A 25168-nucleotide genomic window follows, 5' to 3' on the forward strand; every position below is an offset into this window, starting at 1 on the left:
AAACTTTCAAAAAGGCAAATCTGATTATATCAGCTCTCCAAGCATTATTCTTGGATAATTCTTTAAGAAGAATTCTTAAAATTCTTCAAGGGCTCCCTGTTACCATCAGTGAAAGCCCCAAACCCTTTAACATGACTCTCAAGGCACTGCTTAAAAAGGACCCTGGCTCAGTTCTCCAGCTTAGGATTTTACTGCTTCAACTAATACTCTAATCCAAGCTGAACTTCTCAGGTCTTGGAATATATAAATACGTTCCCTTCCATTTTCAGACTTTTCTATATTTTATTCTCTCTTCACTCTTTGCCTGGTCCCCTGTCATCATATTTTTATGAGTGAAAGAGATCACTTCCCCGTTAGAGACTTTCCTATATGTTCCTACTATATTCTTTGTTGATGCCATCATAACATGCATGTTCTCATATAGAGTCTAAACACTTGTGGAAGGCAGGGACTGTAATTTATCTTGTTCACTTCTGTATCTCCAGTGCCTGGCACACAGTAAATATTTTTCAAGCAAACTAACAATTAAATCTCAACTCAAAGAGGAAGAAAAAAAGGAATTCATTTGCAAACTTTTTCAATTTTCTAATTTAATAGAAATAACCAAAACAATGTGGCTTTCAAACAAGGCTTTAAACTAATCTAATACAACTTCTACAACACATTCCAGAGCATTATAACAAGAAATATTTACAGGCAGCTAATGTATTAAATAACCATGAAAAAGAAAATCTTGCTTTTAATACACACCAGCAAAAAACACAGGAACGGAACAATTAGAAACTGCAACCTTGTTTTAAAAAATTAAATATGATTATTTAGAGAATACAATACCACAGAAACAGCACTTTTTCTTAAGAATCATATTGAAGGGTAGTTAATTATGTGCAAAAATAATAGTAGTTGTAGTAGTAGTAGTAATAATAATAATAATAATAATAATAATAATAATAATAATGAGGGGAGGAGACCAGTTGAAATACTGGAAGCAAGGAACTAGTAAGGCTGTGAATTTAACCCTTTCGTGTGTATGTCTACATAGAAAATTAACAGGCTTTCAGATTGCACATACCGTTTTTATAGGCTTATATACATGTTTCACTGTGATTTAAAACATAGTAAATGCCTACATTTTTCAGACCAGGAGCAGACAAGCACTTCCTTCTTAAGACTGAAATTTAGGCCACACCTGAAAGGGAATATTGCAGTGGCACCTACAAAATCATTTGAGTGCCTTCCCACATACAAATTCGGTGCATTTTTGACTTTAAAGATTACTTGCTAGAAAAGGGCTAAACTTAATTTTGTACATTTTGTAGTATGATTATGACAAATATATCCAAATTGAGTTATTTTTGAAGATAATTTTCTCAGATACAATAAAAAATATATAAAAGACCACGAAGGCAAACACAAGGAACTAAGATGGAAGATATGCTTTACATGCATTTTGGCCAAGTAAAAGAAACCATTATATCCAAGAGTACATGTTGAAATCTGAAATGTCTATGTAAACTGTGGCATATAAATTTTTTTCTTAAAAAAGTACCTTCAATTTTTTTTACTCAAATACCTACTTTTAAAAAAATATGCAACTTTCCCCAATTTTTAAAATAAAATGCCACAATATATTGTCATAAGCTCCAGCATACATTTAAATTTCTTATTTTTTAAAAGATAGACTGGGTGATATGCATACAAACTTTCCTATAAAATCATCCGGGAGAGGACTATGACATGCCTATTAGGCAACAGACCTAAAGCAGTGTTATTGCTTTATCAAGGAGGAGAGAACTATGAGAAAACTAAAAGAAAGCATCCAGGTTCAGTTCAAGATCAAACTGATACACCTTGAAAACCTTGGATCATCTTCAGCAGATTAATAATACAGATGGTATGAATTAAGCATCTGATTGTTTTAATTAGGGGAGTTGGGGTGGGTGGATTTTACAAAACTACTCACCGATCCAATGCTGAGTATGCAAATAAGCAGTGTTGACTTCAACAAGAAATGAGATCTTTATACTTCCTGTATTGTGAATGGGAATGGGTAAGGGACTTAAAAAGGCCAAGGGAGAGGGGGCCACAGCATCTACTCCCATTTTGGATACTAAGAGATTGCTGACTAACATATGGTAGGCCAAAATCCAACGGCACAGTCAGAAGACCTAAATCTACTGGCTTATTAACACTAATTACTAATAATTACATGGCAGGATACCTGCTGAGGTAATTGGTAAACCTACCATTTGCACACTATTAACCTTTTGCTTCTACTTAAAAGCATTATTTCTTTGGATTAACTAAAAATCTCAAAAACTGTTACAACAAAAAGTGAGAATTAACTGACTTTATATTATTTAAAATTCCTTTATATAAGACATAGAAGTCAGAAAGTACCTTGTTGATTCCAAAAAGAATAATTTCAACAGGGGATCCAATGCCTTATCATCTCTCTGTGGTAATGATTTGATGTTTCTATATAGAGCATGACCTACAATCTAACCATACTTTGGAACACTTACATGCTTCACCTTGCAAAACAGTTCCTTTACTCAATCAGCTGAGCCAAGTGCTAAAAAAAAAATACAAATTTAGGCCAGCAGAACAGACTGAGGAACACTTTGTTCTTAGTGTTCTGATGGGAGATGGGAACTGAAGTATTCCAAAACTTTGCACATTTTTAAGGAAATATTTAACACCTCCAAATCTAAAATACTGCCTTTTAACAAAGAAAGAGTAAATTGCCTTCAGGAATTGATATTCAATGTTTGCTTTTTTGAAACATAAATTAATAGAAAAACATGAAGACATCTGAATATCAATTTAAGCTTTTATACTTTCTAACGGTTATATTAGATAGTGGCTGAACTGATTATCAGCTTAGGAACACTGATCAGTGTACAAGAAAAAAGCTTCAATGAAATCTAAATCTTCATTTAAGGGTGGTTTGTTGATAGCTATTTACTTAAGAGTAAATCCTCAGTAATATGAATTGTCTTCTGTTAACAGAAATGGAGCCTATTAAATGTTGACAATAAAGTGGCTTTTCAAAAACCAATCTTAAAAGAAAAAAAATATTACACCTAACACATGGAAATATCTTTAAGGGAACACATTATCTTTTAAGGCCCCAAATATCAAGAAATATTTACTTAAAATTTAGTTTCTCCCCCATTGGTAGAACCTATATAAAAGATTTATCTAAGAATCATGAAAAGGATTCATCTGAAGAGCAAGTATAAAATATCAGAAATCAATGGCTTGACAAAAGAAGTTATACTGCGTGCTACTCATCGCTTTCCAAAAACGTGCCCTTAGATACAACTGATAAACTGAAATCATAAAAGTTGTGGGAAAGAGAGAAATGCACATAAATAAAGCATTTTAAAACGATTCTCTCCCTCTTATAAGAAAACTCTTCTTAGGTACCTGAAATTTGAGTAAAATGATAAAACAGTTTGGTGTAAATTTTAAAGCTGAACTTATAACAAAACTGAAAGAGAAGCTAGAAGGAAGCCACAGAATGAAGTCAGTCAACAGCAGTAATAAAATCAACACCACTTACATACACCATCAAAAAGCCTGAATAATATTCATGTTTACCCCCAACACTTGTTAAGAAAAGAAAAACAACCCAAAGGAATTTGTATAATAATTTCTTTAGAGCACTTTATTTGATTCAATATGCACTAAAAAATATTTACCTCTTAAGACAATTATGTCAAATAATTTTTACTTAGTCTATTGTCTGAACTGCAGAAGCTGAAGTTTTAAAAAGGCAAATGATTTGCCAACAAATCTGCTGACGTCTGAAAAATATCTAATGGCAAGTCTTCTATTTTGGTCACTTTATATTCTAAGGTGTCCATAAAAAAGTAGGACTAAATTTTTTAATCCAACAAAAGAGAAGCCTGTACACGGTCTAGAACACACATCTTGGATCTGAGCATCACAAATGAAGAGAAGAAAAATGAAACCAAGCCAAGGTGGTTTATCTGCCTCAGGGGCTGAACTCAGGGTAGTAAAGGTGGGTTTACTCCAGTAACCATTCAAGTGGGGATTGGCTCATTTTCAGGATTTACTTACAGGCCTCTTCTAAGTCCGTTAAGCCCCAGTCCATGCAAATGTCCCACTTGGTGGACAGATGAGTAATCTAACCCCACCGGGTTTATTTCAATAGTTTGATATTTAATAATAAGCTGCTTCTGAAGATTTTCTGAGAAGTCTGTTCTCTATTAAAATAAGATAGAACCTCAAAATATGAATGTGAACATTAGAAATAGACAGCATATATTACAAATCCATTCTTGATAGGAACATTAGTAAGAATACACATTAGCTTAAAAAACAGGCTCAGCAAATGTTGCTGATCTGCCAGAAGTTTTAGTTCACTATTTACAAATAAGACAAAGTGAAATACAGAAAATTTTACACATTTGGTAGTTGACAGATTACTGTTTGCCAATAGTGGTCTATCAGAAAACTGACATGAAGGAAGACTGGATAAGAGCCAGTTGTCACCTTCTCAATCAAATTTAAATGTACAGAAAACTATAGATTAATTTTGAAACGAACATTCTGCCTTTGATGGGAATAACTGTATGATCAGATGATCTGATTGGGAAGTGCAATTCTGTGGAAGTGTTTTTCTGGAAATGATTACTCTATGATCTGCCACTGAAAAGTTAATCATATTTATTTCAGCAGACCATTAAAATTGATTAAATGATGATCAATGATGTTTCCTAGACTAAATAGAAAATAAAACTACCTTTGAGTTCTTTAAGCCGTTATAAAAACTATAAGGCCCAACAGCATCAAAGTTAAGAAAAAATATAATGGCATGATTCAACACACATCTGCACTGACATCAAAGTGGAATCTGAGCAACTTTGATTTTACCTAGAAAACAAACCAGTATGTATGTGTGTGGAAGGGGAGGCATGAAAGTTGTTTTTAACAGCTGTGTACTCTTGTCCAAAGAGACAATTTATCAAGCGACATGACCCTCAAGTATTTACTTGTACACCCAGCATCCTGAACCAATCAATACTACATGATCACCAACATCTGCCATTCTAAAGAACCATCCTCTTTAGTAACAGAAATCTTCAAATCATTTCACTTTTGCTTTTTGTTTTCACTTTTAAAGTTGCAAATAGAGTTCTCTCCCCCCTTTCTTGACAAGAAGTGACTTCTGTCCATTACTTCAACCTAATACTGTGTAAAAGCTATCAGCTTCTTCAAGGAGGTGCCCACTGTAGGCAGGATATTCCAGCAACACTTAAATAAAAGGGTTTTTTTTTTCTCTCTTTCTTTTATTTATTTTTTTAAACAATTATTTAAGTTCATGTCATTTTACTTTATATGTACTGGTCTCTCATCTGACTTTAGGCGTTTCCTGCGGGGCTGTATAAAGTCTTCATCAGAGTCCTCAGTTACCTCACCATCATCCTCTTCCTGCTCAAACTCTGGCAAAGGTGCGAAGGTCCTGTCTGAGTAGATCTCTGTGAGTTTATCTTCAAAGTACAATGCAACTGCTTTCCCTGCCTGAGCTACTTCTGAATCAGCCTGCAAGCAAAAGATAGGAATATTCACCTATTGGTAATGCATATTCTTTCACCAAGTTTGCATGGTCTGAAAAGCTTACCTTCAAATTAATCTCTTGTGTTTCTGCATAAACTTGAACAACTTTCATCATCTAAAAAGGATACCAGAGTCAAAAAAAAAAAGGGAAATTATAATCCTTTCTAAAGTTATGAAACTGCATAGGATTGGCGACGAAAGTCAGCCATACTAGGGGGAACAAATTGCTATAACCAGATTAAGTGCTTTCTAAAATTCTACAGAACACATGGAACCACTTTCTTTACAAAGTTCTGTTACTACAGCTGATGTGAAACCTCAAGAATGCTCTCAAATTCTGAATTAGTAAAGTCAATCTGAAATGGAGGTCAACTGAATACATCAATCTAATTAAGACAAAAAAACTAATCATATAAGAAATGTTGCTTTTTAAAAACTGCCAAACCATCAACAAACCACTTAGAATTCTATCTGTACGGCAATCTGTTAACCATAAATTATTTAACTATTACTAAAGCAGATAAAATGTGTCTTCTTCCTCGCAAATGTTAGCTACAATTCACAAAAGCACATTTATTTGAAAATAATCTAACTAGATTATAAAGTAAGACAAAAAAATGGGACTATACCGATTTAACTTCAAGTGAGTAAGGTTTTACTATACTCTGTGGTATAGTGCTACACTGTACTTTTAACCTATAAGGATTTTTTTTTTCAAATTTTAAAAAGGTCAACTAGATGCTTCCAGAGGTAGCTATGAGTAAACTTTAAATGATTTGATGTCCTTTTAGTAACAGTCATATGGCACCAAATTTCAACCACAATAAAGAAGGTATTTTACTGTTAATCTTTCTAAAGATTTTATAGATTCTTATCCAATTCCATTTTCTTCTCCTAGAATAATGAAAATCTTCCCTAACAATAAGAGACTTGCCTTTTCTCAAAGAAAACAAAACAATTTCCTTGAAGGAGTGAGTCATGTATCATATTTTTCCTCAAGGATAGCCATCCTTATCCTCAAAAAGATACATAATCAAAGTTAATGAAAGTCATATCGCTGAGATCAAAAAATTCAACATTATATATTCTGGGCTACTATTCAAGATGAGTCACCAGAGATTAGTTTATGATATTATTATTTTAATATTATTAACCTACATTAATAATAAAATCAAAGTAACCAGTACAAATGCCTTTCCTAAATGTAATAAATGTAATAAATGTAATAAATATAAGCTATTTATAATCATATCCCATATACTTAACTACAGACTACTTTCTATACTTGTATATCTCAATCCTCAACTTGTTCAAAAAGGCATATCCAATATACTTCAAATTATACACAGTAAACTTTCTTCATTAGAGCTGTGGATGCAATCAAATTTTACTTTTGACAGAACTGCAGCAGAAAAAAATTTTTTAATCAAATTAGAAAAATCTCTTAGCAGGAAAAACAATTAAAAAATAAAACAAGCAAAAAAAAAAACCCAAAAAACTAATAATCCAAGACTTTATAGTTTGGAAGCTAACATACTTCATTAAACCTTTCACAGTTCTTGAAGATCAAACGGACATCAGCCACAAAGTCATCTGGGATTTGGTAGTGTTGGGAATGTTTTTTCTGAAGCTTCTTTTTCACCGTGGATAAATCCATTGGTTTCTTTATAATTTTATAGTAGTTTGGTATCTAAAGAAACAAATAAATAAGGATAGATAAGGATTCTCCAAAAATGCCAAACTGTTTTATTTGAAAATGCGTAGCACATTGATTGTAGAAAACAACATATGTTAATTATTGAGCCAGCTGCTTGCAAATTTTAGGTATAGTAAAGGTATTTTAAATCTTATGCCCCAATCATATATCATAAAAACCAAATCATATTCAGAATCTGTGGCAGTCTTAATGGTTAATAAAGACCCCAAAAGCTCTATCTGTGGTAAGGAGATATGGAAAGAACACAATCAGCAAGGGTAGCCAACCATTAGTGTTAAGGACACATCTGGCTCATCAGAATATTATGACTCCTGAAGAGTTTTGGTTTTTTTTTAGAAGGAAAGAAAAAATAAAAAGAACAAAAATTATTATTATTATTATTATCATTAGAATGTTATCTTTTAGAGGCTAACTATATCACAAAGAACTCTGGACATAAAACAACAGAGGGAGAAAGAGCATAAATAACAAGAAAAATTTTATTAACCCTTTAGTGATCATGCCAGGGAGAGTTCTGACCCCAACTTTGACCAAAAATTTGTACCCTTGAGAAACAATTGAACTTGGAGAAGCTATTTAGACAGTTGATGAAAAGAAATGTTTGAAAGTTATTTTCTACTGTAAAGTCCCTGAACTTGAAGACAAACTTCCTAGTATCAGATGATTACTACTTACACAAAACAGCTTCCTTGTGTCTAGGTCTTTTGTGCTTTAAAATTCATTTCTGAGCCTACCCAGTAAACAAGTCTACTATTTAATATTCTATTATAGGCCTGGTATTCAACAATATCTTAATTCAACAAATGATGGTGAGCAAATGTGTGTAGCATATTCTCATTCCATTTATGAAGCCTGAGGACCCCTGATATTCCTTTTCCTATGGGACTTTACAGCTTTTATTCCTTATTAGTCTCCTTTAAGATAAACAAAGAGCATTGACTTCCAAAACTTCCAGTCTTTTCTTAATCTTGACTATTCACAAAGAGGGCTTATCTTCATAACGTAAGAGCCAGTGTGAAAGATTCAATTTTACATTTTTATTCAAATTAATACTTACATATAGAGTGTTTTCTCCCAACGTACAGAGCCTAGAATCATAGAACTGGAATTTTAGAAATAATTCAGTCCAGTACTCCCACTGTATGTTTAAAAAAGTAGAGGCAGAAAATTAAATAGTTTCCCCAAAGTTTTAAGGCTGGTTAATGGAAGAACTGGGAGAAGTTAAGTCTTCTGACTCTTGGTCCAAGATTCTTTCCATTACACCCATATCCTTTATGTCCATTTTAAAAGTGAAAGAGGATATAGAAATTAAATTCATTAAGTTTTCATGACAACAACAAAACCTTTAAAAAACAAAATGCAATTTTTGAGAAGTGAATCCCACATCCATAAGAGCCCTAATAAAATTTTAGATTAATAAATACTTACATTATCAGGTACTGTGCTAAAACATTCTTTATCCTATGTGTTCTTGGAATATCCAAAATGGGGAAAGAAATAGTATTAGAAAAGAAAACTTGGAACCTTGGAGAGGTTGAGATTATTCAAGAAGCCTGACACAAGAAGTCTTAAGGGCATAGCCAACACTCTTAAGTCTTAATACTAAGTTTCTTCATCAGAGATGTCAAAAAGTAAACAACTCACCGAAGCAGGAACTGGCTCCTGGAATTCAATACTTAATTCATGGCAATAGAGGTAAAGCAGAAGACGTTCACATTTCTGGCCCAAAAAAAAGAAAGGAAAACTCATGAAATGTTTTTTCCCCTAATAAGATATTCTTTTTTTTTTCTTAAGAGAACTTTATCAGTACAAAGCATTATTACAACAAACTGAACATATGCTTCCTATATATTGACTTATCTAAGTAAATACACATACCCAAAGAAAACCGTCTTGTTTCCCATTTAGTTTTGAGACTATCTTCTGTTCTACTTTAAATGAATTTCTGTTCTACTTTAAATGAATTTATCGAAGATAGAGTGCTTTTGTTCTTAGACAATGACTAAGGTAATTTATCTACTACTATTTACAGAAATGAAAAGGAGTTGGTCATAAAAGCAACATACAGCATTTTGTGCAAAAATTTATAAATTACTAGGTAATCCTATAAATCTTAGTAATTAGGATTACCTAGTAATCTTTTTTTTTTTAAGATTTTATTTGGGGCGCCTGGGTGGCTCAGTTGGTTAAGCAACTGCCTTCGGCTCAGGTCACGATCCTGGGGTCCCAGGATTGAGTCCCGCATCGGGCTCCCTGCTCAGGAGAGAGTCTGCTTCTCCCTCTGACCCTACCCCCCCCTCATGTGCTCTCTCTCTCATTCTCTCTCTCAAATAAATAAATAAAATCTTTAAAAAATAAAAATAAAGATTTTATTTATTTGACAGAGAGACAGTTTAAGAGAGAAAACATGCAGGGGGAGTGGAAGAGGGGAGGGAGAGGGAGAAGCAGGCCTCCCACTGAGCAGGGAGCCCAATGTAGGGCTCGATCCCAGGACCCTGAGATCACAACCTGAGCCGAAGGGAAACGCTTAACGACTGAGCCACCCAGGTGCCCCAGGATTACCTAGTAATCTATAGCAATCCTAGTAATCTACAAATTACTGCTGTTGCTATTCACTGTAATTCTCTGATGCAAGCAAGACACGTATTATTCTTTCTTTTCCTGAAATGATTCCATGCAGGCCCAAAATTAAATACAAATTATGTCTTCTCAATATAATTCTAGAATTTTTTTATACAGTCAGAAAATGAAATGCATTTTACATTTAGTTTTCATTTGCTTAAACTTCTTTTAATAGAAGTTTACACACACTAAACAGATAGTAGAGGGGGATTTTGCAAGTATATACATCAGGATCAGAGCCAAACATAACTGTAATGACCATAGAGATTTTGATTTTGGAGATGAGACCAGATCAGCAGAAATCTGAGTGAAATGAGGACAGGATTCTGGATTTCATTTTTAATGACAGAAAGCTATTAGAGGATTTTAAGCAAGGAAGTGGCAGACTTATTTATATTTTTTAAAAAGAATACTATGTAGAGGCGCCTGGGTGGCTCAGTCAGTTGGGCGTCTGACTCTTGATTTTGGCACGGGTTGTGGTCTCAGGGTTGTGGCTCTGCGCAGAGCTGGCTTCAGATTCTCTCACTCCCTCTCCTTCTGCCCGTCTCCCCTCTTGTACTGTCCGAAATCTTTTTTAAAAAAGAACACTATGTACAGTACAGAAAACTATAGTAGGAAGACGCAAGAGTAAACTCAGGGAGTCTGAGTGAAGAGTTTATTATGATAGTGCAGATGAACAACCATGAGGGCTATCTCAGAAGGTGATGGTGAGGACAAGTAAGAAAATCATATTATGGTCATTTCTGATTCTTTTACTTCTAATAGATTTCTGGCTTGGTACCATTTAATGATGGGAAATACCAGAGGAAGAGTGCAGTTTTTTGTTGTTATTTGCTTATTATTTGTTTTTTTTTTAAATCAAGCTTTTGGTTGGGACATGTTAAATATGAGGAAGCTGGATGTAAAAGTCTAGAGGTGCAGAGCCAGACAACTACAGAATCCCTAATAATAAATCCAACTTTATCTGACACTTACCCTTTGGTCCACGGGGCTTAACCCTTGTGCAGTTTTCCCCTTCTTACTATGTTGCAAATTATCACAATCATATTCAACTTCTGGTTTCCCAATATCTCTGCAAAATGTGCATATCCAGTCCCCACTAAAGAGGGAAACAGGCAATTAGTCCTTGTAATTATTAAAAAATCCACTCTAGAGAAGCTAATTCTCTGGAGGTAAGTCTCCAGTTTGCTTTCTTTCCTTTCCAGTCTTTGAGGGGAAGAGAGGCTCTATTCTTGTCAGATCTCATAAAGTGAAGCTGTATGATAAAAGCTTCCCAAAACTTTTCCCAGTCATTCTTCAATTAATTACTTTCTAGAAAGCTTTATGAAACTGGTAGCCCTGCATTTCAAAAGGGATCTCTTCATAACACCAAGTAGATGATCAGTACTTACAGCATAAGACTGACTGTCAACCCCAGTTACTACCTCACAATGACCCCACACTCATGAATAAGGAAAGAGTATGGGATATGGAATTCCTCGGGTATCCCATACTGGTTTGGCATGTGTTAAATACGCCAAAAATAAAACAATTCTTCTTCATGCCAGTCAAAAGCCAAGAATACACACACACACCTCTATAAATACAAACACATGTACATATACCCCTTACCTTTTAAATTTTCTCAGTCTATAGTTTGTTTACATCAGGATTTCCATCAAACTGTAAATTCTAAAATGATTCATTCCCAGTAATTCTCCCTACTCTCCCCCGCCATAAAGAAATTCTAAATCTAGAGATTGTACTAGTCTTTGCCAACAGTTCCAATTCCTTCCGAAGTATCGGCCTTTGAGAGAAAGCATTCAGTGGCAAAATTCTAACATTCCAGCAGATGTTACAACCCAAAGGGAAGAAAAATATGAAAAGCCTTAATTACAACATCAAAATGTCAATACTTTTCTTCTATAAAGAGTAAAGTAAAAGAAGGTCCTTATTACATCTCTGGCAAATGACTGTTCCTCTCTTAAGACCTAGGTAAGAATTATGATTCTTCAGAAAAATATTCTGGCACTGTTTATATATTCACCATTTTTCTAATCCAAAAGGTTGAATTATTCAAAATGAGTAGCATTTACTCAACTAAAAGCACTGCTTCTTAGGACTGAGAGGAAATGTGAATGTTTTATTTAAAGGCAGAAAAAAAGCTGGGCTTTCCCAAGAACACTATTTACTGCCACTTAAAAGGGTAATTTGAGGGTAAGAGCTTGGGAAGGGGGAAGGTCTCTGAAATCAACTGCAGACAAGATGGCACGAACACAACTTGTTAAATGAGAAATGTGCACACAGTGCTACAGGCTGGCACTACAATTAACTGCTTCCACTGGTCAAGAGGAAGCGATAACTAAAAACTTCAAGATGTTGAAGGTGTTTTTACGAAGTACTTTTTCCTTTAAAATGCCTTTCAAGAGCTTTCAAACTTCAGAAAAGTAGGTTCTAGGTAAGACCCAACAGTTGCCTCCAACTGAATAGTATTCTTAAATGAAATTATTATACATCCTATTAAGATTGATGGCAATAGATAAAAAAGATTCAGCTTCAATAGGAAATCGACTAAATTCTCCAACACCCCAGGCCCCTGCCTCTCATAATTTAGAGTGTTATCTACTTTGTTTACACTAAGTATAAACTGAAGGCCAGGAAGTAGTCTACTTTTTATCATTCATACACTACTTAGATCTTGGACATTTCACCATTCAGCTGTTAGTTTCTCTAGAAGGTAGTAACAGAGGAATAATAGGCTCCCTGTTTTACAGAAACAGTATGCATTGGTTAGGAAGGCCATCTGCATGAACAATTTTGTTTGTTTTTGTTTTTGTTTTTAAGCTTATAAAAATAAATAAGAACAAAAAAATCAATTATCTCACTGGTACCTTGGAAAGCTAAGAAGTGTTGGAACATGACAAGTTAGATGAAAGACCTTTGGACATTTTTCACAGCATAACAGATCCCCTCCATTTTGGCAGACAGCACACCAGTCTTCATTTGGGTCATCATCTTTGCTATTGCCATCTCCTCCAATCCTTGATGACCTGTGTACGAGGCTTCGAATTGGGGACTTTCCATTAACAAGGCTGCTGAGCCCTGACTGTTTGCAGCTTTCATTTGTATCTGCAGGTTCAGTTTTCACATGGTTTTCCAGGCTTGCTAATGCATCCAATTCACTCTCTAGATGCAGGTTGGTTGAGAGAGGTGGTGTCAAGCTACTCTCAGGACTGCTCAACTAAAACAAAACAAGGACAAATTCTTAAAGAATCATTTAATCTAATCCTTAGTGTATGCAATGTGCATGTAACTTAAGAGTTATGTCAATACAAATACATATATGCTAACATAACTTAAAAAATAATTTGGAAATGACATTAGTGACATAAAGTAACGAAAAATTATTAGGCATGTTAATTTATGATTTTACAGAACACTCTAATATTGGTTCATTTGGATAATAAGAAAATTAAACTAACCTGTTAAGCACACTGATTGTAAAGTGAGCATAGGGTTATACTTTTCCTACAAAGAGCTGACTAAGATATCCTATTTTTCACACAAGAATCTGTTGCATAGCTTTTAAGAAATGTTACTCTGCCCACTTATCATTTTACTAAAGTAAGAAGATTGTGACAATGGTAAAAAAATATCTTTTACCACCCTTAAAAGCACCCAGTTTTCTGGGGGCACTTTCCAAACCGGATACTGGATGAAGATGTGACACCACAAATACAAGGCTAAATCCCTTTGCTCTTAAATGTACATATACTGTGTTAAATATGCTAATACTCCAAGTTGAAATGTCTATATGCCAACCATGTAGAAAATGACACCTAAGCCTGGGCAGGAAGAAAAAAACCAAGATCAAAATTTATTGCGTGGGGGGAGGGGGGTGGCGCAGGAGGAGGAAGAGAAGGTGGCTTTCCTTCATTCTATATTGTAAATTGTATAAAATGTTCTATCTGAAAAACTTCTAAATGGTTAATTATTCATAAGCCAAAAGCAATCTTCCCATCACACAACTCTTTGAGCATTAACTTCTTTCATGTCAGCAGTCCTAATCCTGAGCTCACAGGTCCAGGAAAATAGTCAAGGATCTTTGGTGTCCTGAGACTCAATATGACTGTTGAGATGATTAATAAAGTCAAAACAAAATAAAACCCAATTTAGAATCACGACAAAAATACTGACCAATAACAAACTAAAAGATATTTCAAATTTGTCAAATCTTTTGTGATAAACTGCAGCTGACACTTAGATGAAAAACTTGAATTACAGAGAGATATTTGAATTATACCAGGCATAAATATCCAAAAATAAATAAGTGTCCACAGAACCACTATTCAGTCTAGTAGGGAGAGCTGGAGATTCCATGAAGCGGCCTCCTTGAATCCCTGAAAGACCCCAGTGGGAGCTTACCATGCAGGCACTCCTCCTGCCATCCTCTGTCTTTTCTTGTTTAACAGCTCCTGAAAAGCTACATATTTCATCTTCAGTCCCAGGTTCTTGTTTGACCTTCACTTGATCAGACTTAAAACTAAGACTTGTCTTCTCAGCAGTTCTTCCTGATGACCCACAGCTAATAAAAAACAATAAAAAATGTCACATGTCTGTATAATATACATAAAACCAAATACACAAAAAGTAATATTCATTAAAGTAAAAACAGACAACGTATTAACTTTCTATAAGATAAAGATACCTCATAATGCCGGTAAGAGAAATATGATATAAGCTTAGCTTCAGATTCTTTAAAAACGTAGATCAAACTTTCAAAAGACCCTAAAAACATATTTTATGGTGTGAGGCACTTATACTAAGTCATTTAAACCATTTTCCCAGACTAGTTAATACAGAATGTTAGCGATTGCTTTTCTCTATAAAAGTAGTTCTGATTCTTCTCTGCCCCCAAACAAATGAAGAAGACCCTAATAATAGTTGTTCGTGAAACCTCCTCAAGGGAACCTCTATTTTAGCTTGTGAGGGCAGGACACTGGGGGATGAGGATACCAGGCAGTCACCAGCCCTGAATATCCTTATTTGAAGAAACAAAATGACAGGCTAAGAGGACAGAGTATACGACTAATCACTTCCATCTAGACCACAAAGTAAAACCACTGGCAAGAGAAGCGAATAACTAGTAAGAAGACTGTACTGCTACTGAGAATGAATACCTTTTTACTCAATTTGTACTTTTCTTTTAAAAGTAATGATTATTTATTTAAAGTATAATTAAAAAGTCAAGCAAGTATTTAATAGCACTAGTCTTCAGAATGCACACACACAGCCAAATAAAAAAAACATTCATGTAGCTTAAATCTTTCCTGCAGCATAAAAATCAGGCAACATTTATTCTACTTTAACATTTATTCCATTTTATGTTAACACACTCCACATACCACCCCATTTCTTAGCTTTGTCCACCAAAAAGGCATAACAAGCAATTCAGCAGCAACGAGTGCCCCTAGTACCCAGGAGACTGTCTCCAAGCACTATTTCCTCACTAACACAACCAGGACTTCTTAGAAAAATGGTGGGCTCTAGGCCTGAGGCAGGAAATATGTTAAGACAAACCTGGAACATCATTTCAGAACAGGAAATAAGGAAGCTTTCAAAGACTACTGGGGTTATACCAAAGGCCTAAGGAGCCAACATGAAAAAGCTCTGACAGGCCAAAGATGGAACAATATAACCCATTAATAAAAATAACATCTATAATAGTTTGCAATATATAAAATGTTTAAATATATGAGTTCATGAAGGTAACTAAAAAAACTCAAACAAAACAAAACAAACACTCACTGGTCACTATTCGAAGGTGCTGGGAACCAACTCACTATTATGAAAACAGAAATAAAAAAGAATCTCTTCTGCCTGTCCTATAACCAAACAGATGATGACAGAAAAGTTTCTCTATATAGAAATATTCTAAACTAGTAAATAAAAAGAAATAACACAATAATTAAAATATCCTTATTTTTCAACAAGTTAAAAAAAAAAAGAACTAGGCAATGATCAATTAATGGTTGCTGTCACAAACAAAAACCACCAAATGTTATGTGCCCCTTATGGAAGTACATGCCACCATCAGTGAAGAATTCTTCCCACCCCACCCTCCCCCTGATCAAAACTCCTGATCAAAATTATCAATACAGAGGAAAAAAACAGCACATACTGTATTTAAATGACAAGGTGGGGGAAAACTCTGTATGAGAAACAATGTATTTCTTCATCATATAAATCAATTTTGACCTCAATATATCTGTTGATGGCAATGTTTCAAAATAATCAAGACCAGGGACAAATACATGGGAGCAAAGAAGAGATAAGACTGGCTATAACTTGGTAATTGTTGAAGCCAGGTGATAAGTATAGGAGTTCAATGTAATTTTCTACTTTTTTAAATACATATTTAAATTTTTTCTTAAGGAAAAAAAAAACTAATAACATTAATACTCACCTGCCTCGACTGCCAGTACTAGAGGTACTAGGGGGTCTTACAGGTGTGTGAGAATTGGATAAACCTGGAAAATAATATGTCAAAATGAATTATCAATGCAGATAAAAATATTCAGAATTCTACCTAGTAGTTACAGAATTAAAGATTACTATAATGCAATTTAGCAATTCTTGGAAATCAGGCCTAGCCTTAATGTCAAAATCAGGGATGGCCATGTATAACCCTTGGCAGGAAGTCATCAACCAGTTTCTGTCAGCTGAGCCCAGATAGGATTCTCAGAATCCTCCTCAGAGCAACACTATCCAATCAATGAAAACTACCAGGTCAAGAGAAAGCTATTTGCCACCTTGCCCCAAGTCATCTGGTAAGTCTCCTACTTAGATTCCTAGTAATTGTTCTTTCTTTTAGAAGTCCTGGAATAACTATATTAAACCTTAAAAATTCTACAACTAAAAATCACATTAATGATGCATCTCATGAAAGACTCACATTTATTTGAACTATTTTTACTCTAGAAATAGTAAGGTGGTCTGTTTCAGTAAGAAATAAGTAATATTTAATTTAATCCAAAAAAAATACACTCCATAACCACTTGTGCACTGTCAATCTGTTTGGAGTTGCTTGAATCATTCATTTATGATAACAGGGTCAATAAAATAACCTGGATTTTCGAAGAGATGTGTATCTCATAGACTTGATTAGTCACAACTTTGTTTCCAGTAAATTTAAATTTTTGTTTTAAAATTGCAATTTGAAAATTTACTTGTCTTTCCTCAACTCTTGTTTTTTTTTTTTAAATTTTTCAATATCTTACAAGTTTTAAACTTGGGATGAAACCAAAGAACTCTTCAACTGACCATCTGTATCATAAAATATAAGCAAATGCATCTACAAATCTCGCCACGAATGTGAAAATAGCTAGGGGTTGAGGGAAGGGTAATTAACAGCTCTGAACAGTGTATACTACAGATATACTACTTCAGTTAGCTGAAAACTGCCAACAGTATTTGAAGAGATATAATTAGAAAAAGCAATCAGGAAAAAAAAATGATCTGATACTATGATGGTTAATTTTATGTATCAATTTGGCTAGAATATAGCTACTCAGTTGTTTGGCCAAACACCAGTCTAGATGTTGCTGTGAAGGTATCTTTAGATGTGATTAACATTTTAATCAGGAGATTCTGCCTAAGCAGATCAAGCTCCACAATGTGGGTGGGTGTCATCCAATCAGTTAAAGACCTTAAGAGAAAGGACTGAGGCCCCCAGAAGAAGGAATTTTGCCTCCAGACTCAAGCCTGTAACATCAACTTTCCCCTGGGTCTCCAGCCTGTTAACCTGCCCTATATGGCTTGCCAGTCCTAACAATCATATGAGCCAATTCTTTAAAATCTCTCTCTACACACACACACACCCCGCTCCTGTTCGTTCAGAACCCTAATATATACATATACAGTTGACCCTTAAACAATGTGAGAGTTAGGGACATTGACCTGACCCCCAATTGGGCAAAAATTGCATATAACTTTTGACTCCCTAAAAACTACTAATAGCCTACTGCTGACCAGAAGCCTTACCAATAATATAGTCAATTAACACGTATTTTGCATGGTACGTATATTATATACTGTATTCTTATAGTAAAGTCAGCCAAAGAAAATATTATTAAGAAAATCACAAGGAAAAGAAAATACACTTACAGCACTGCATTCTTTGAAAAGAATCCACATATATGTGGACCTGTACAGTTCAAACCCATGTTGTTCAAGGGTCAGCTGTAACAAAAGAAATGAGGCAGTACCTCTGATGGCTTTACCTGATGATCCTGGAGACAGGGCAGAGGGTCCTGGGGAGGGATTCATGGTGCTTGTAGGCTGTGGGGGTAGGTGACTGCCTGAGATGTATCTACTTAGTAGATTATCTAAACTACTTGAACCAGCATCTTCCAACTAAAGAGAAAGAATGAAATGATAAATTTGCTTTGATTAAAGCAGAGGAGAAGCTATTAATTTCATTAATATAATCGCTTATGTTCACAGTTTACTAAGAGATTATTTTATCAAACTTGGCTTAATTGTTGCTTCCTTAGCCTCTCCTGAGGATCCACACAGTTTAAAGTTTTTGTGAACAAAGCTATAATAAATACTATTCAGCAAATACCTGGGGCAGCTCATGACAAAACCCAACAAATCACTAAATCCCTCATGTTCTACCATGAAAATAAAATAGCTCTGACACACACTGACACTTTTGCCTTTTCTCAAAGTTGATGAAGACCCTATTTATCAGCATTCTTGTCCATCTAGTCTTCCTTTCTTTATTCCAACATTCACAGTCCTGCCAGAATCACTCACCTCAATAGAAATTTAATCATGTCAGTGCCTAACTTCAAAGCTTTAAAAGATTTCAAACTCAAAATAAAGCCCTTAGCCTGGGATATAAGGCCCCTTATTACACAGGGGCAGCCCACAGGAAAACTGAGCCATTTTCTCACTTATAGGCAAGGCAGTAGGTTAAAGCCAGAGGACCTGGCAACCTAAACATCCATTTCCTCTCTTTAAAACCTCCCAACTACATTGAAGAACTGTAATGATGGGGCGCCTGGGTGGCTCAGTTGGTTAAGCGACTGCCTTCGGCTCAGGTCATGATCCTGGAGTCCTGGGATCGAGTCCCGCATCGGGCTCCCCGCTCAGCGAGGAACCTGCTTCTCCCTCTGGCCCTCCCTCCTCTCATGTGCTCTCTCTCTCTCTCTCAAAATAAATAATAAATAAATCTTAAAAAAAAAAAAAAAAAGAACTGTAATGATGAAACAGAAAATATTTAGGTAAGAAACAGTAAATACTATTTAATTATGAAAATTACCTTAAGAAAAATTTTACACTATTCCATAAGAGGTGGTCAAACTATTCTTAAACAACTGCCAATCTTGCTTATTGGTCTAACTTGTGCCATACTTGCCCCCTTTTTTTTAAAAAAAGATTTTATTTATTTATTTGACAGAGAGAGAGAGACAGCCAAAGAGGGAACACAAGCAGGGGGAGAGCGAGAGGGAGAAGCAGGCTTCCCGCCGAGCAGGGAGCCCAATCCGGGGCTCGATCCCAGGACCCCGGGATCATGACCTGAGCCGAAGGCAAACGCTTAATGACTGAGCCACCCAGGCGCCCCTATACTTGCCCCTTTTAAGCTTCTCTCTCACTAGAGGCAAATTACCTTTTATGCATATTAGATAACTTATTCAAGACAGAAAACTGAACACATACATTTACTTCTTGTTCTCCTTTCCTCTCAAAATTGCACTGATTTTCATAGTCATAAAACAGAAAAGGATGTCATCAAAGTAGAAACTTTGAAGAAAATTATAGAAATTAAAGCAAGGTAGAATTGGATCAATAGAAAAATGATCAAAATAAAGCAGGTCACAATATATCACAGGCAAGGGAGGACTCTCCTAAAAAGTAAACAGGCCTTTCTCATTGAAGCCCTTAAAAAACTTCACATCAGAAACATAAAGGGCTGAAGGTGATAGCAGGCAGTGGGCTCATTGGGAGTTGTGCCTGCCCACTACAAGACTGGACAGATTAGGAAGAGGCAAACTGGAAGTACATAAAAGGGCCTCCATTACATCACTACGGTTGCCAACAAGGAAATGCTAGCTGAAGCATTCACCCCCAGGTTTCACTGGACACGGATGAAGAGCAAGCATTAATAAAGTTATAAGTCTAACTGGAAAAACATTAATTCAATTATTGATTAAATCAATGTTCTCTGAACATGTATAATTTCTATGAATTAAAAGGAAAAAGACAATCCAAAGAAAAAAATACAAATCATCAATTAACCTATGAAAAGGCAACCAAGCACACAAATAAAAGAAATGTAATCAAAAGAAATGAAATCAATTAATATCTTTTTAACTATCAGATTGGTAAAGATGGGGAGAAAAGACTGATTCATTTATTTTATTTTTTTTTAAAGATTTTATTTATTTATTTGACAGAGAGAGAGAACACAAGTAGGCAGAGTGGCAGGCAGAAACAGAGGGAGAAGCAGGCTCCCTGCTGAGCAGGGAGCCCAACAGAGGGCTCGATCCCAGGACCCTGGGATCATGACCTGAGCCAAAGGCAGACGCTTAACCGACTGAGCCACCCAGGCACCCCAAGACTGATTCATTTAGTTAGTACTAAGAGCACATACAGAAATGGGTATCCCATAACATTTAAGTTTACATACAAATATCAGAAATACATAGTTTTCCCAAAACTTCATAATATCCAATACAGTATCCAGATAAATGGTTACTAAGTATGCCAAATATGAAAAGTTCTTTATAAAGAATAGATCTTAGAATATACATCTATTGGGGTGCCTGGGTGGCTCAGTCGGTTAAGCTCTTGATTTCGGCTCGGGTCATGATCTTGGGGTCCTGGAATTGAGCCCTGCGTCAGGCTCTGTGCTTAGGAGTCTGCTTAAGATTCTCTCTCTCCCTCTGCTCCCCGCCCCCCACTCACGTACACTCTCTCTCAATAAAATCTTTAAAAAATATATATTACATCTATTAATTATAATCTAATCTGAATAGAATCTAATATTATGTATTCAAAAAGTATTCATGGGCGCCTGGGTGGCTCAGTTGGTTAAGCAACTGCCTTCGGCTCAGGTCATGATCCTGGAGTCCCGGGATCAAGTCCCGCGTCAGGCTCCCGGCTCAGTGGGGAGCCTGCTTCTTCCTCTGACCCTCTCCCCTCTCATGCTCTCTAATAAATAACTAAAATCTTAAAAAAAAACAAAAAAAAACAAAAGTATTCAGGTTCATCATGTATCACCTCAAAGTCGAAATTACAAACATGCATTATACCACTATGTTGGAGATGGACAGTAGAGCAAACACAATGAGAGAATTCTATTTAGATCTGTCACGACTACTATTAAGATATATCAACAAATATCAAGTATCAAAACTGCCTTTGAATTTACTTCTGATTTGCATTACATAGTTAATGCTACCTTGTCTACTTCCTGTGTAGCCTCCGCCAGGTTTCTTCTTACTATACCATGGAAACTACAGGATAGGAGAGAAAGTAAGTGATTCTTTAAGAGGGGATAGGTTTCCTTCCCTTTCTGTTCTTGGTTCATTTGGTTAACTATTTCTTACTATAGTTGTGCTTTCATGGTAACCACCTCCACTTTTAAAAGCAGATGACAGTAACAAGTGTTTGTAAGAATGTGTAGAAACTGAAACCCTCACACTGTTGGTGGGAATGTAAAATGGTGCATCCACTGTGGAAAACAGTTTGGGAGTTCCTCAAAAACTTATACAATATATGACACAGCAATTCCACTCCTAGAAATTTACCAAAGAGAACCAATAACCTGTGTTTATACAAAAACTTGTATAAATACGTTCATAGCATTATTCCTCACCAGCCAAAAAGTGGAAACCCAAATGTCCATCAACTGATGAGCCCATGAACAAACGTGGTATAACCATACAATGGAATACTAAGCCATAAAAAGGAATTAAGTACTAATGCAGGCTACAACACAGATGGACCTAGAAAACACTGCTAAGTGAAAGAAGCCAGGCACAGAAAGGCATAAATATTATGTAATTCTACTCATGCAAAATGTCTAGAAGAGGCAAAACCATAAAAACAGAAAGTAAATTAATGGTTTCCAGGGATTGGGAAAGAGGGAAATGTGACTGTTAGGTTCTTTTGGGATAATAAAAATGTTCTAGAAATAGTGGTAATGGTTCTTAATCTTGAGCATATATTAAAAACCACTGAATTGTACATTTTTTAAAAAATTGGGACTTCCTGGTATGTGAATTATATCTCAATTTTTAAGAGCAGGTGATAAAAACGGAAGTCTAATATGATGCCCAGCTTTTCAAAGATGCATAGCATCTATATTTCCTCCATTTGGTCTCTGTCAGAAAGCACCAAACCAAGATCAAAGTAGCCTAGCAAATTATGTTAAATAAGACATTAGCAAACTTCTTTTCCTTTTGAAAGTTTCTTAAGACCTGGAACCAAGTTTTATTTATCTTCTTATTCTCAATCCCCAAGGACTTTAGCATATACTAAGTGTTTAGCAAAACTTGAATGATTCTTCTAACACTACACATTCCTCTCTCTTCATTGCCCAAAACCTCTCAATACTATACCTTTCGAGGCCTACAATCCAGAACTATCTCCCTACTATCTCTATGGATAGTGGGGAGAAAACTAGACTTGTAATCAGGAATCTGAGCTTTGAGTTTTCCATGTACTGGGTTACTAGTCACTAACCTTTCTTACTCTCTCATCCATAAAATAGGGGTATCATATTATCACAAGATGGTTTTACATATTAAACTGATAAACTGCCTGTGGAAATGCTTTGTAAACTATAAGCTTATAACTTAGAAATTTTACTTTTTAGGGGCACCTGGGTGGCTCAGTCAGTTAAGCATCGGACTCTTGATTTCAGCTCAGGTCATGATCTCAGGGTTGTGGGATAGAGCCCTGCTTCAGGTTCCATTGCTCAGCAGGGAGTCTGCTTGAGATTCTTTCCCTCTGTCCCTCCCCCTGTTCATGCATGCACTCTCTCTAATAAATAAGTCTTAAAAAAAGAAATTTTATTTTTTATAGATATATTCCCAAATTTCCCATTCTGTATTGTCCAGTCCTCTCAGCACCAATACAACTACCATTCACTCAGCCAAAAAAGATCTCTCCTAATATTAGGGAAGCAATAAGATTAAGAGAATTCACAATGAGTTAAGTGATTTTGAAACAATTTTGAAGTTAAAGAAACATCCTTTAAAACTGATAAAATCCATTAAATACATAAAAATATTAAAATGCAATCAAGGGCCCCAGTGTCTTAGTAATTTCACTGCTCCTTGCTCCCATGGTGACCCTTGACTCTGAGTAACTCATACAATGCACGAGAGGACGACTCGGTATAACTTCGAAGGTTATATTTAAACTTATAAGTAAAATGTTTTTTGTCAAGTCATTGCCTTGACTTGATGCGGACAAGCAGTCTGCTGTGCCCACTCTTGGTGCCTCAGTGCTTCCACCCACCCTGCCCACAAGCAGATCTACCAACTTGAACAAGTATTTCAACGAGCAGAAGGAGTACTGGCATGTCATGTTACCCAGAGAACTTTCCAAACAAGTACCCAAAACCCATCTGATGTCTGAAGGGGAGTGGAGGAGATCTGGTGTCCCAAAGAGTCTAGGCCGGGTTCATTTCACAATTCATAAGCCAGAATCACAGACTGTTCTCTTAAATAAGCTCTTGCAAAATATCAACAAAAATGAAGTATACCCAGGGATCGTTAATTAAACCTTTTTCAATTTAATATATATGTGTATGTAAGGTAGTATTCAGTGAATACCTGAAAAATGTACAAATCATTCATAACTGTGCATGAGTTGTATTCTTCACAGCAACAGAGATCAGTTAAATTTAACTGTAATTAAGTTACAATAAGGTAGATTTTTAAAGATCTTTTTTTTTTAAGTAACCTCTATACTCAATGTGGGGCTTGAACTCACAACCCCAAGATCAAGAGTTGCAAGCTCCACTGATGGAGCCAGCCAGGTGTTTAAGATAAAATTTCTTCTAGTCAGTTTTTCTCTTAATAATAAGCATCTGTTTGACTTTGTCTATTATTTTTATATTAAGTAGTTTGTATGCTGCACCAAAAAAATATTTATTTGAGGGAGAGCGAGTGAGCATGCAGGGAGGAGGGGCAGAGGAAGAGGGAGAGAGAGAGTTCCAAGCAGGCTTCACGCTCAGTGCAGAGCCTGACGCAGGGCTCAATCTCAGGACCGTGAGTTCATGACCTGAGCCAAAATCAAGTCAGATGCTTAACAGACTGAACCACCCAGGCGCCCCCCCCAACCAAAAAATTTTTTTAATAAAATGCTTTTAATTCAAATGAATTCATGAAATTTCAGAAGGCACTGCAAGATCTTTTTCTTCAGGAAAATGCTACAGGTGAAAGGGACAGAAGTCTCAGAAGCTTCTACTCTTCACCATCACTTTCTCTCTCAGTATGCACTACCTCCACCAAGTGCCTGATATCTAGACTTTCCAACTTCTTCCTTTCTTAAACCAAGCTGTTTGCAGAAGGGGGTACACCATCCCTTTTAGACCTAACAGAAGACTGGCAAATATGTGACCACATTTTGGTCCTGGGTCTCCTCTTGGGATCCAAACTTATAGCACAAGTGCTTTATCTAACACAAGGTTTGTCTGTTGGCAAGTGGCAGAAAGATGAGCAAAGCTGCTATCTTACAGCTTTAAAATATGGAGGCGTGCTAGTTTTAGCACACATGACTTTGAAAAATCAAATATTATACTCTACTCTTTGGAAATTTCAAAACACGTTGCTCCTGAAAAAGGAAAAGAGAAAAGAACAGCAGAAGAGAAAAGAAAAAGAATAGGTATACCCTTAACTCCCTAATTAATAACATGAGGTTTTAAATCTCTCATTCAACTTAAATACAAACCTGTATGGGTGGAATATCTGGCAGTGATGGAAGGTTTTCAGGATTGGTGACTGAGGGGATTAGCTCTATTGCTGTAACAGATGGGCTCGTGGGACCTCGATTTGCATTTGCCATCGTAGCTGTAGTAGGGCTGGTTGGATTGATTGTGGTGTTGTGCACCGACACAACAGGGAAGGGTCCAGCATGCCCTGGGTTTGAGTGCTGTTAGGAAAAAAGATGTTATCATTACTTGATCTGCCAAGATATCCTAATATGAACTATACCTTCACAACAATTTTTAGTTCAGGA

The 25168-nt window shown here is 35.8% G+C and overlaps 1 protein-coding gene across 2 annotated transcripts in view; it reads right to left on the reverse strand.

The window, feature by feature from the left end:
• Positions 1 to 576: 576 nt before the first annotated feature.
• Positions 577 to 25168, reverse strand: part of TRIM33 (tripartite motif containing 33) — a 115766-nt gene continuing 91174 nt past the window's right edge. Inside the window, exons 11-20 of one of the 2 annotated variants that reach the window (XM_027603924.2) lie at positions 24881 to 25081; positions 18190 to 18322; positions 16374 to 16437; positions 14333 to 14492; positions 12799 to 13148; positions 10904 to 11027; positions 8951 to 9025; positions 7127 to 7279; positions 5654 to 5704; positions 577 to 5574 (exon numbers count right to left, since the gene is read on the reverse strand). In XM_027603924.2, the coding sequence (XP_027459725.1) occupies positions 5362 to 5574; positions 5654 to 5704; positions 7127 to 7279; positions 8951 to 9025; positions 10904 to 11027; positions 12799 to 13148; positions 14333 to 14492; positions 16374 to 16437; positions 18190 to 18322; positions 24881 to 25081 (1524 nt within the window). In that variant the 3' untranslated portion in view covers positions 577 to 5361. The remainder of the gene's footprint in view (positions 5575 to 5653; positions 5705 to 7126; positions 7280 to 8950; positions 9026 to 10903; positions 11028 to 12798; positions 13149 to 14332; positions 14493 to 16373; positions 16438 to 18189; positions 18323 to 24880; positions 25082 to 25168) is intronic. The other variant, XM_027603931.2, reaches the window with a different exon arrangement.

Source organism: Zalophus californianus, chromosome 4 (genome assembly GCF_009762305.2).
Source record: "Zalophus californianus isolate mZalCal1 chromosome 4, mZalCal1.pri.v2, whole genome shotgun sequence".
NCBI lineage: Eukaryota > Metazoa > Chordata > Mammalia > Carnivora > Otariidae > Zalophus > Zalophus californianus.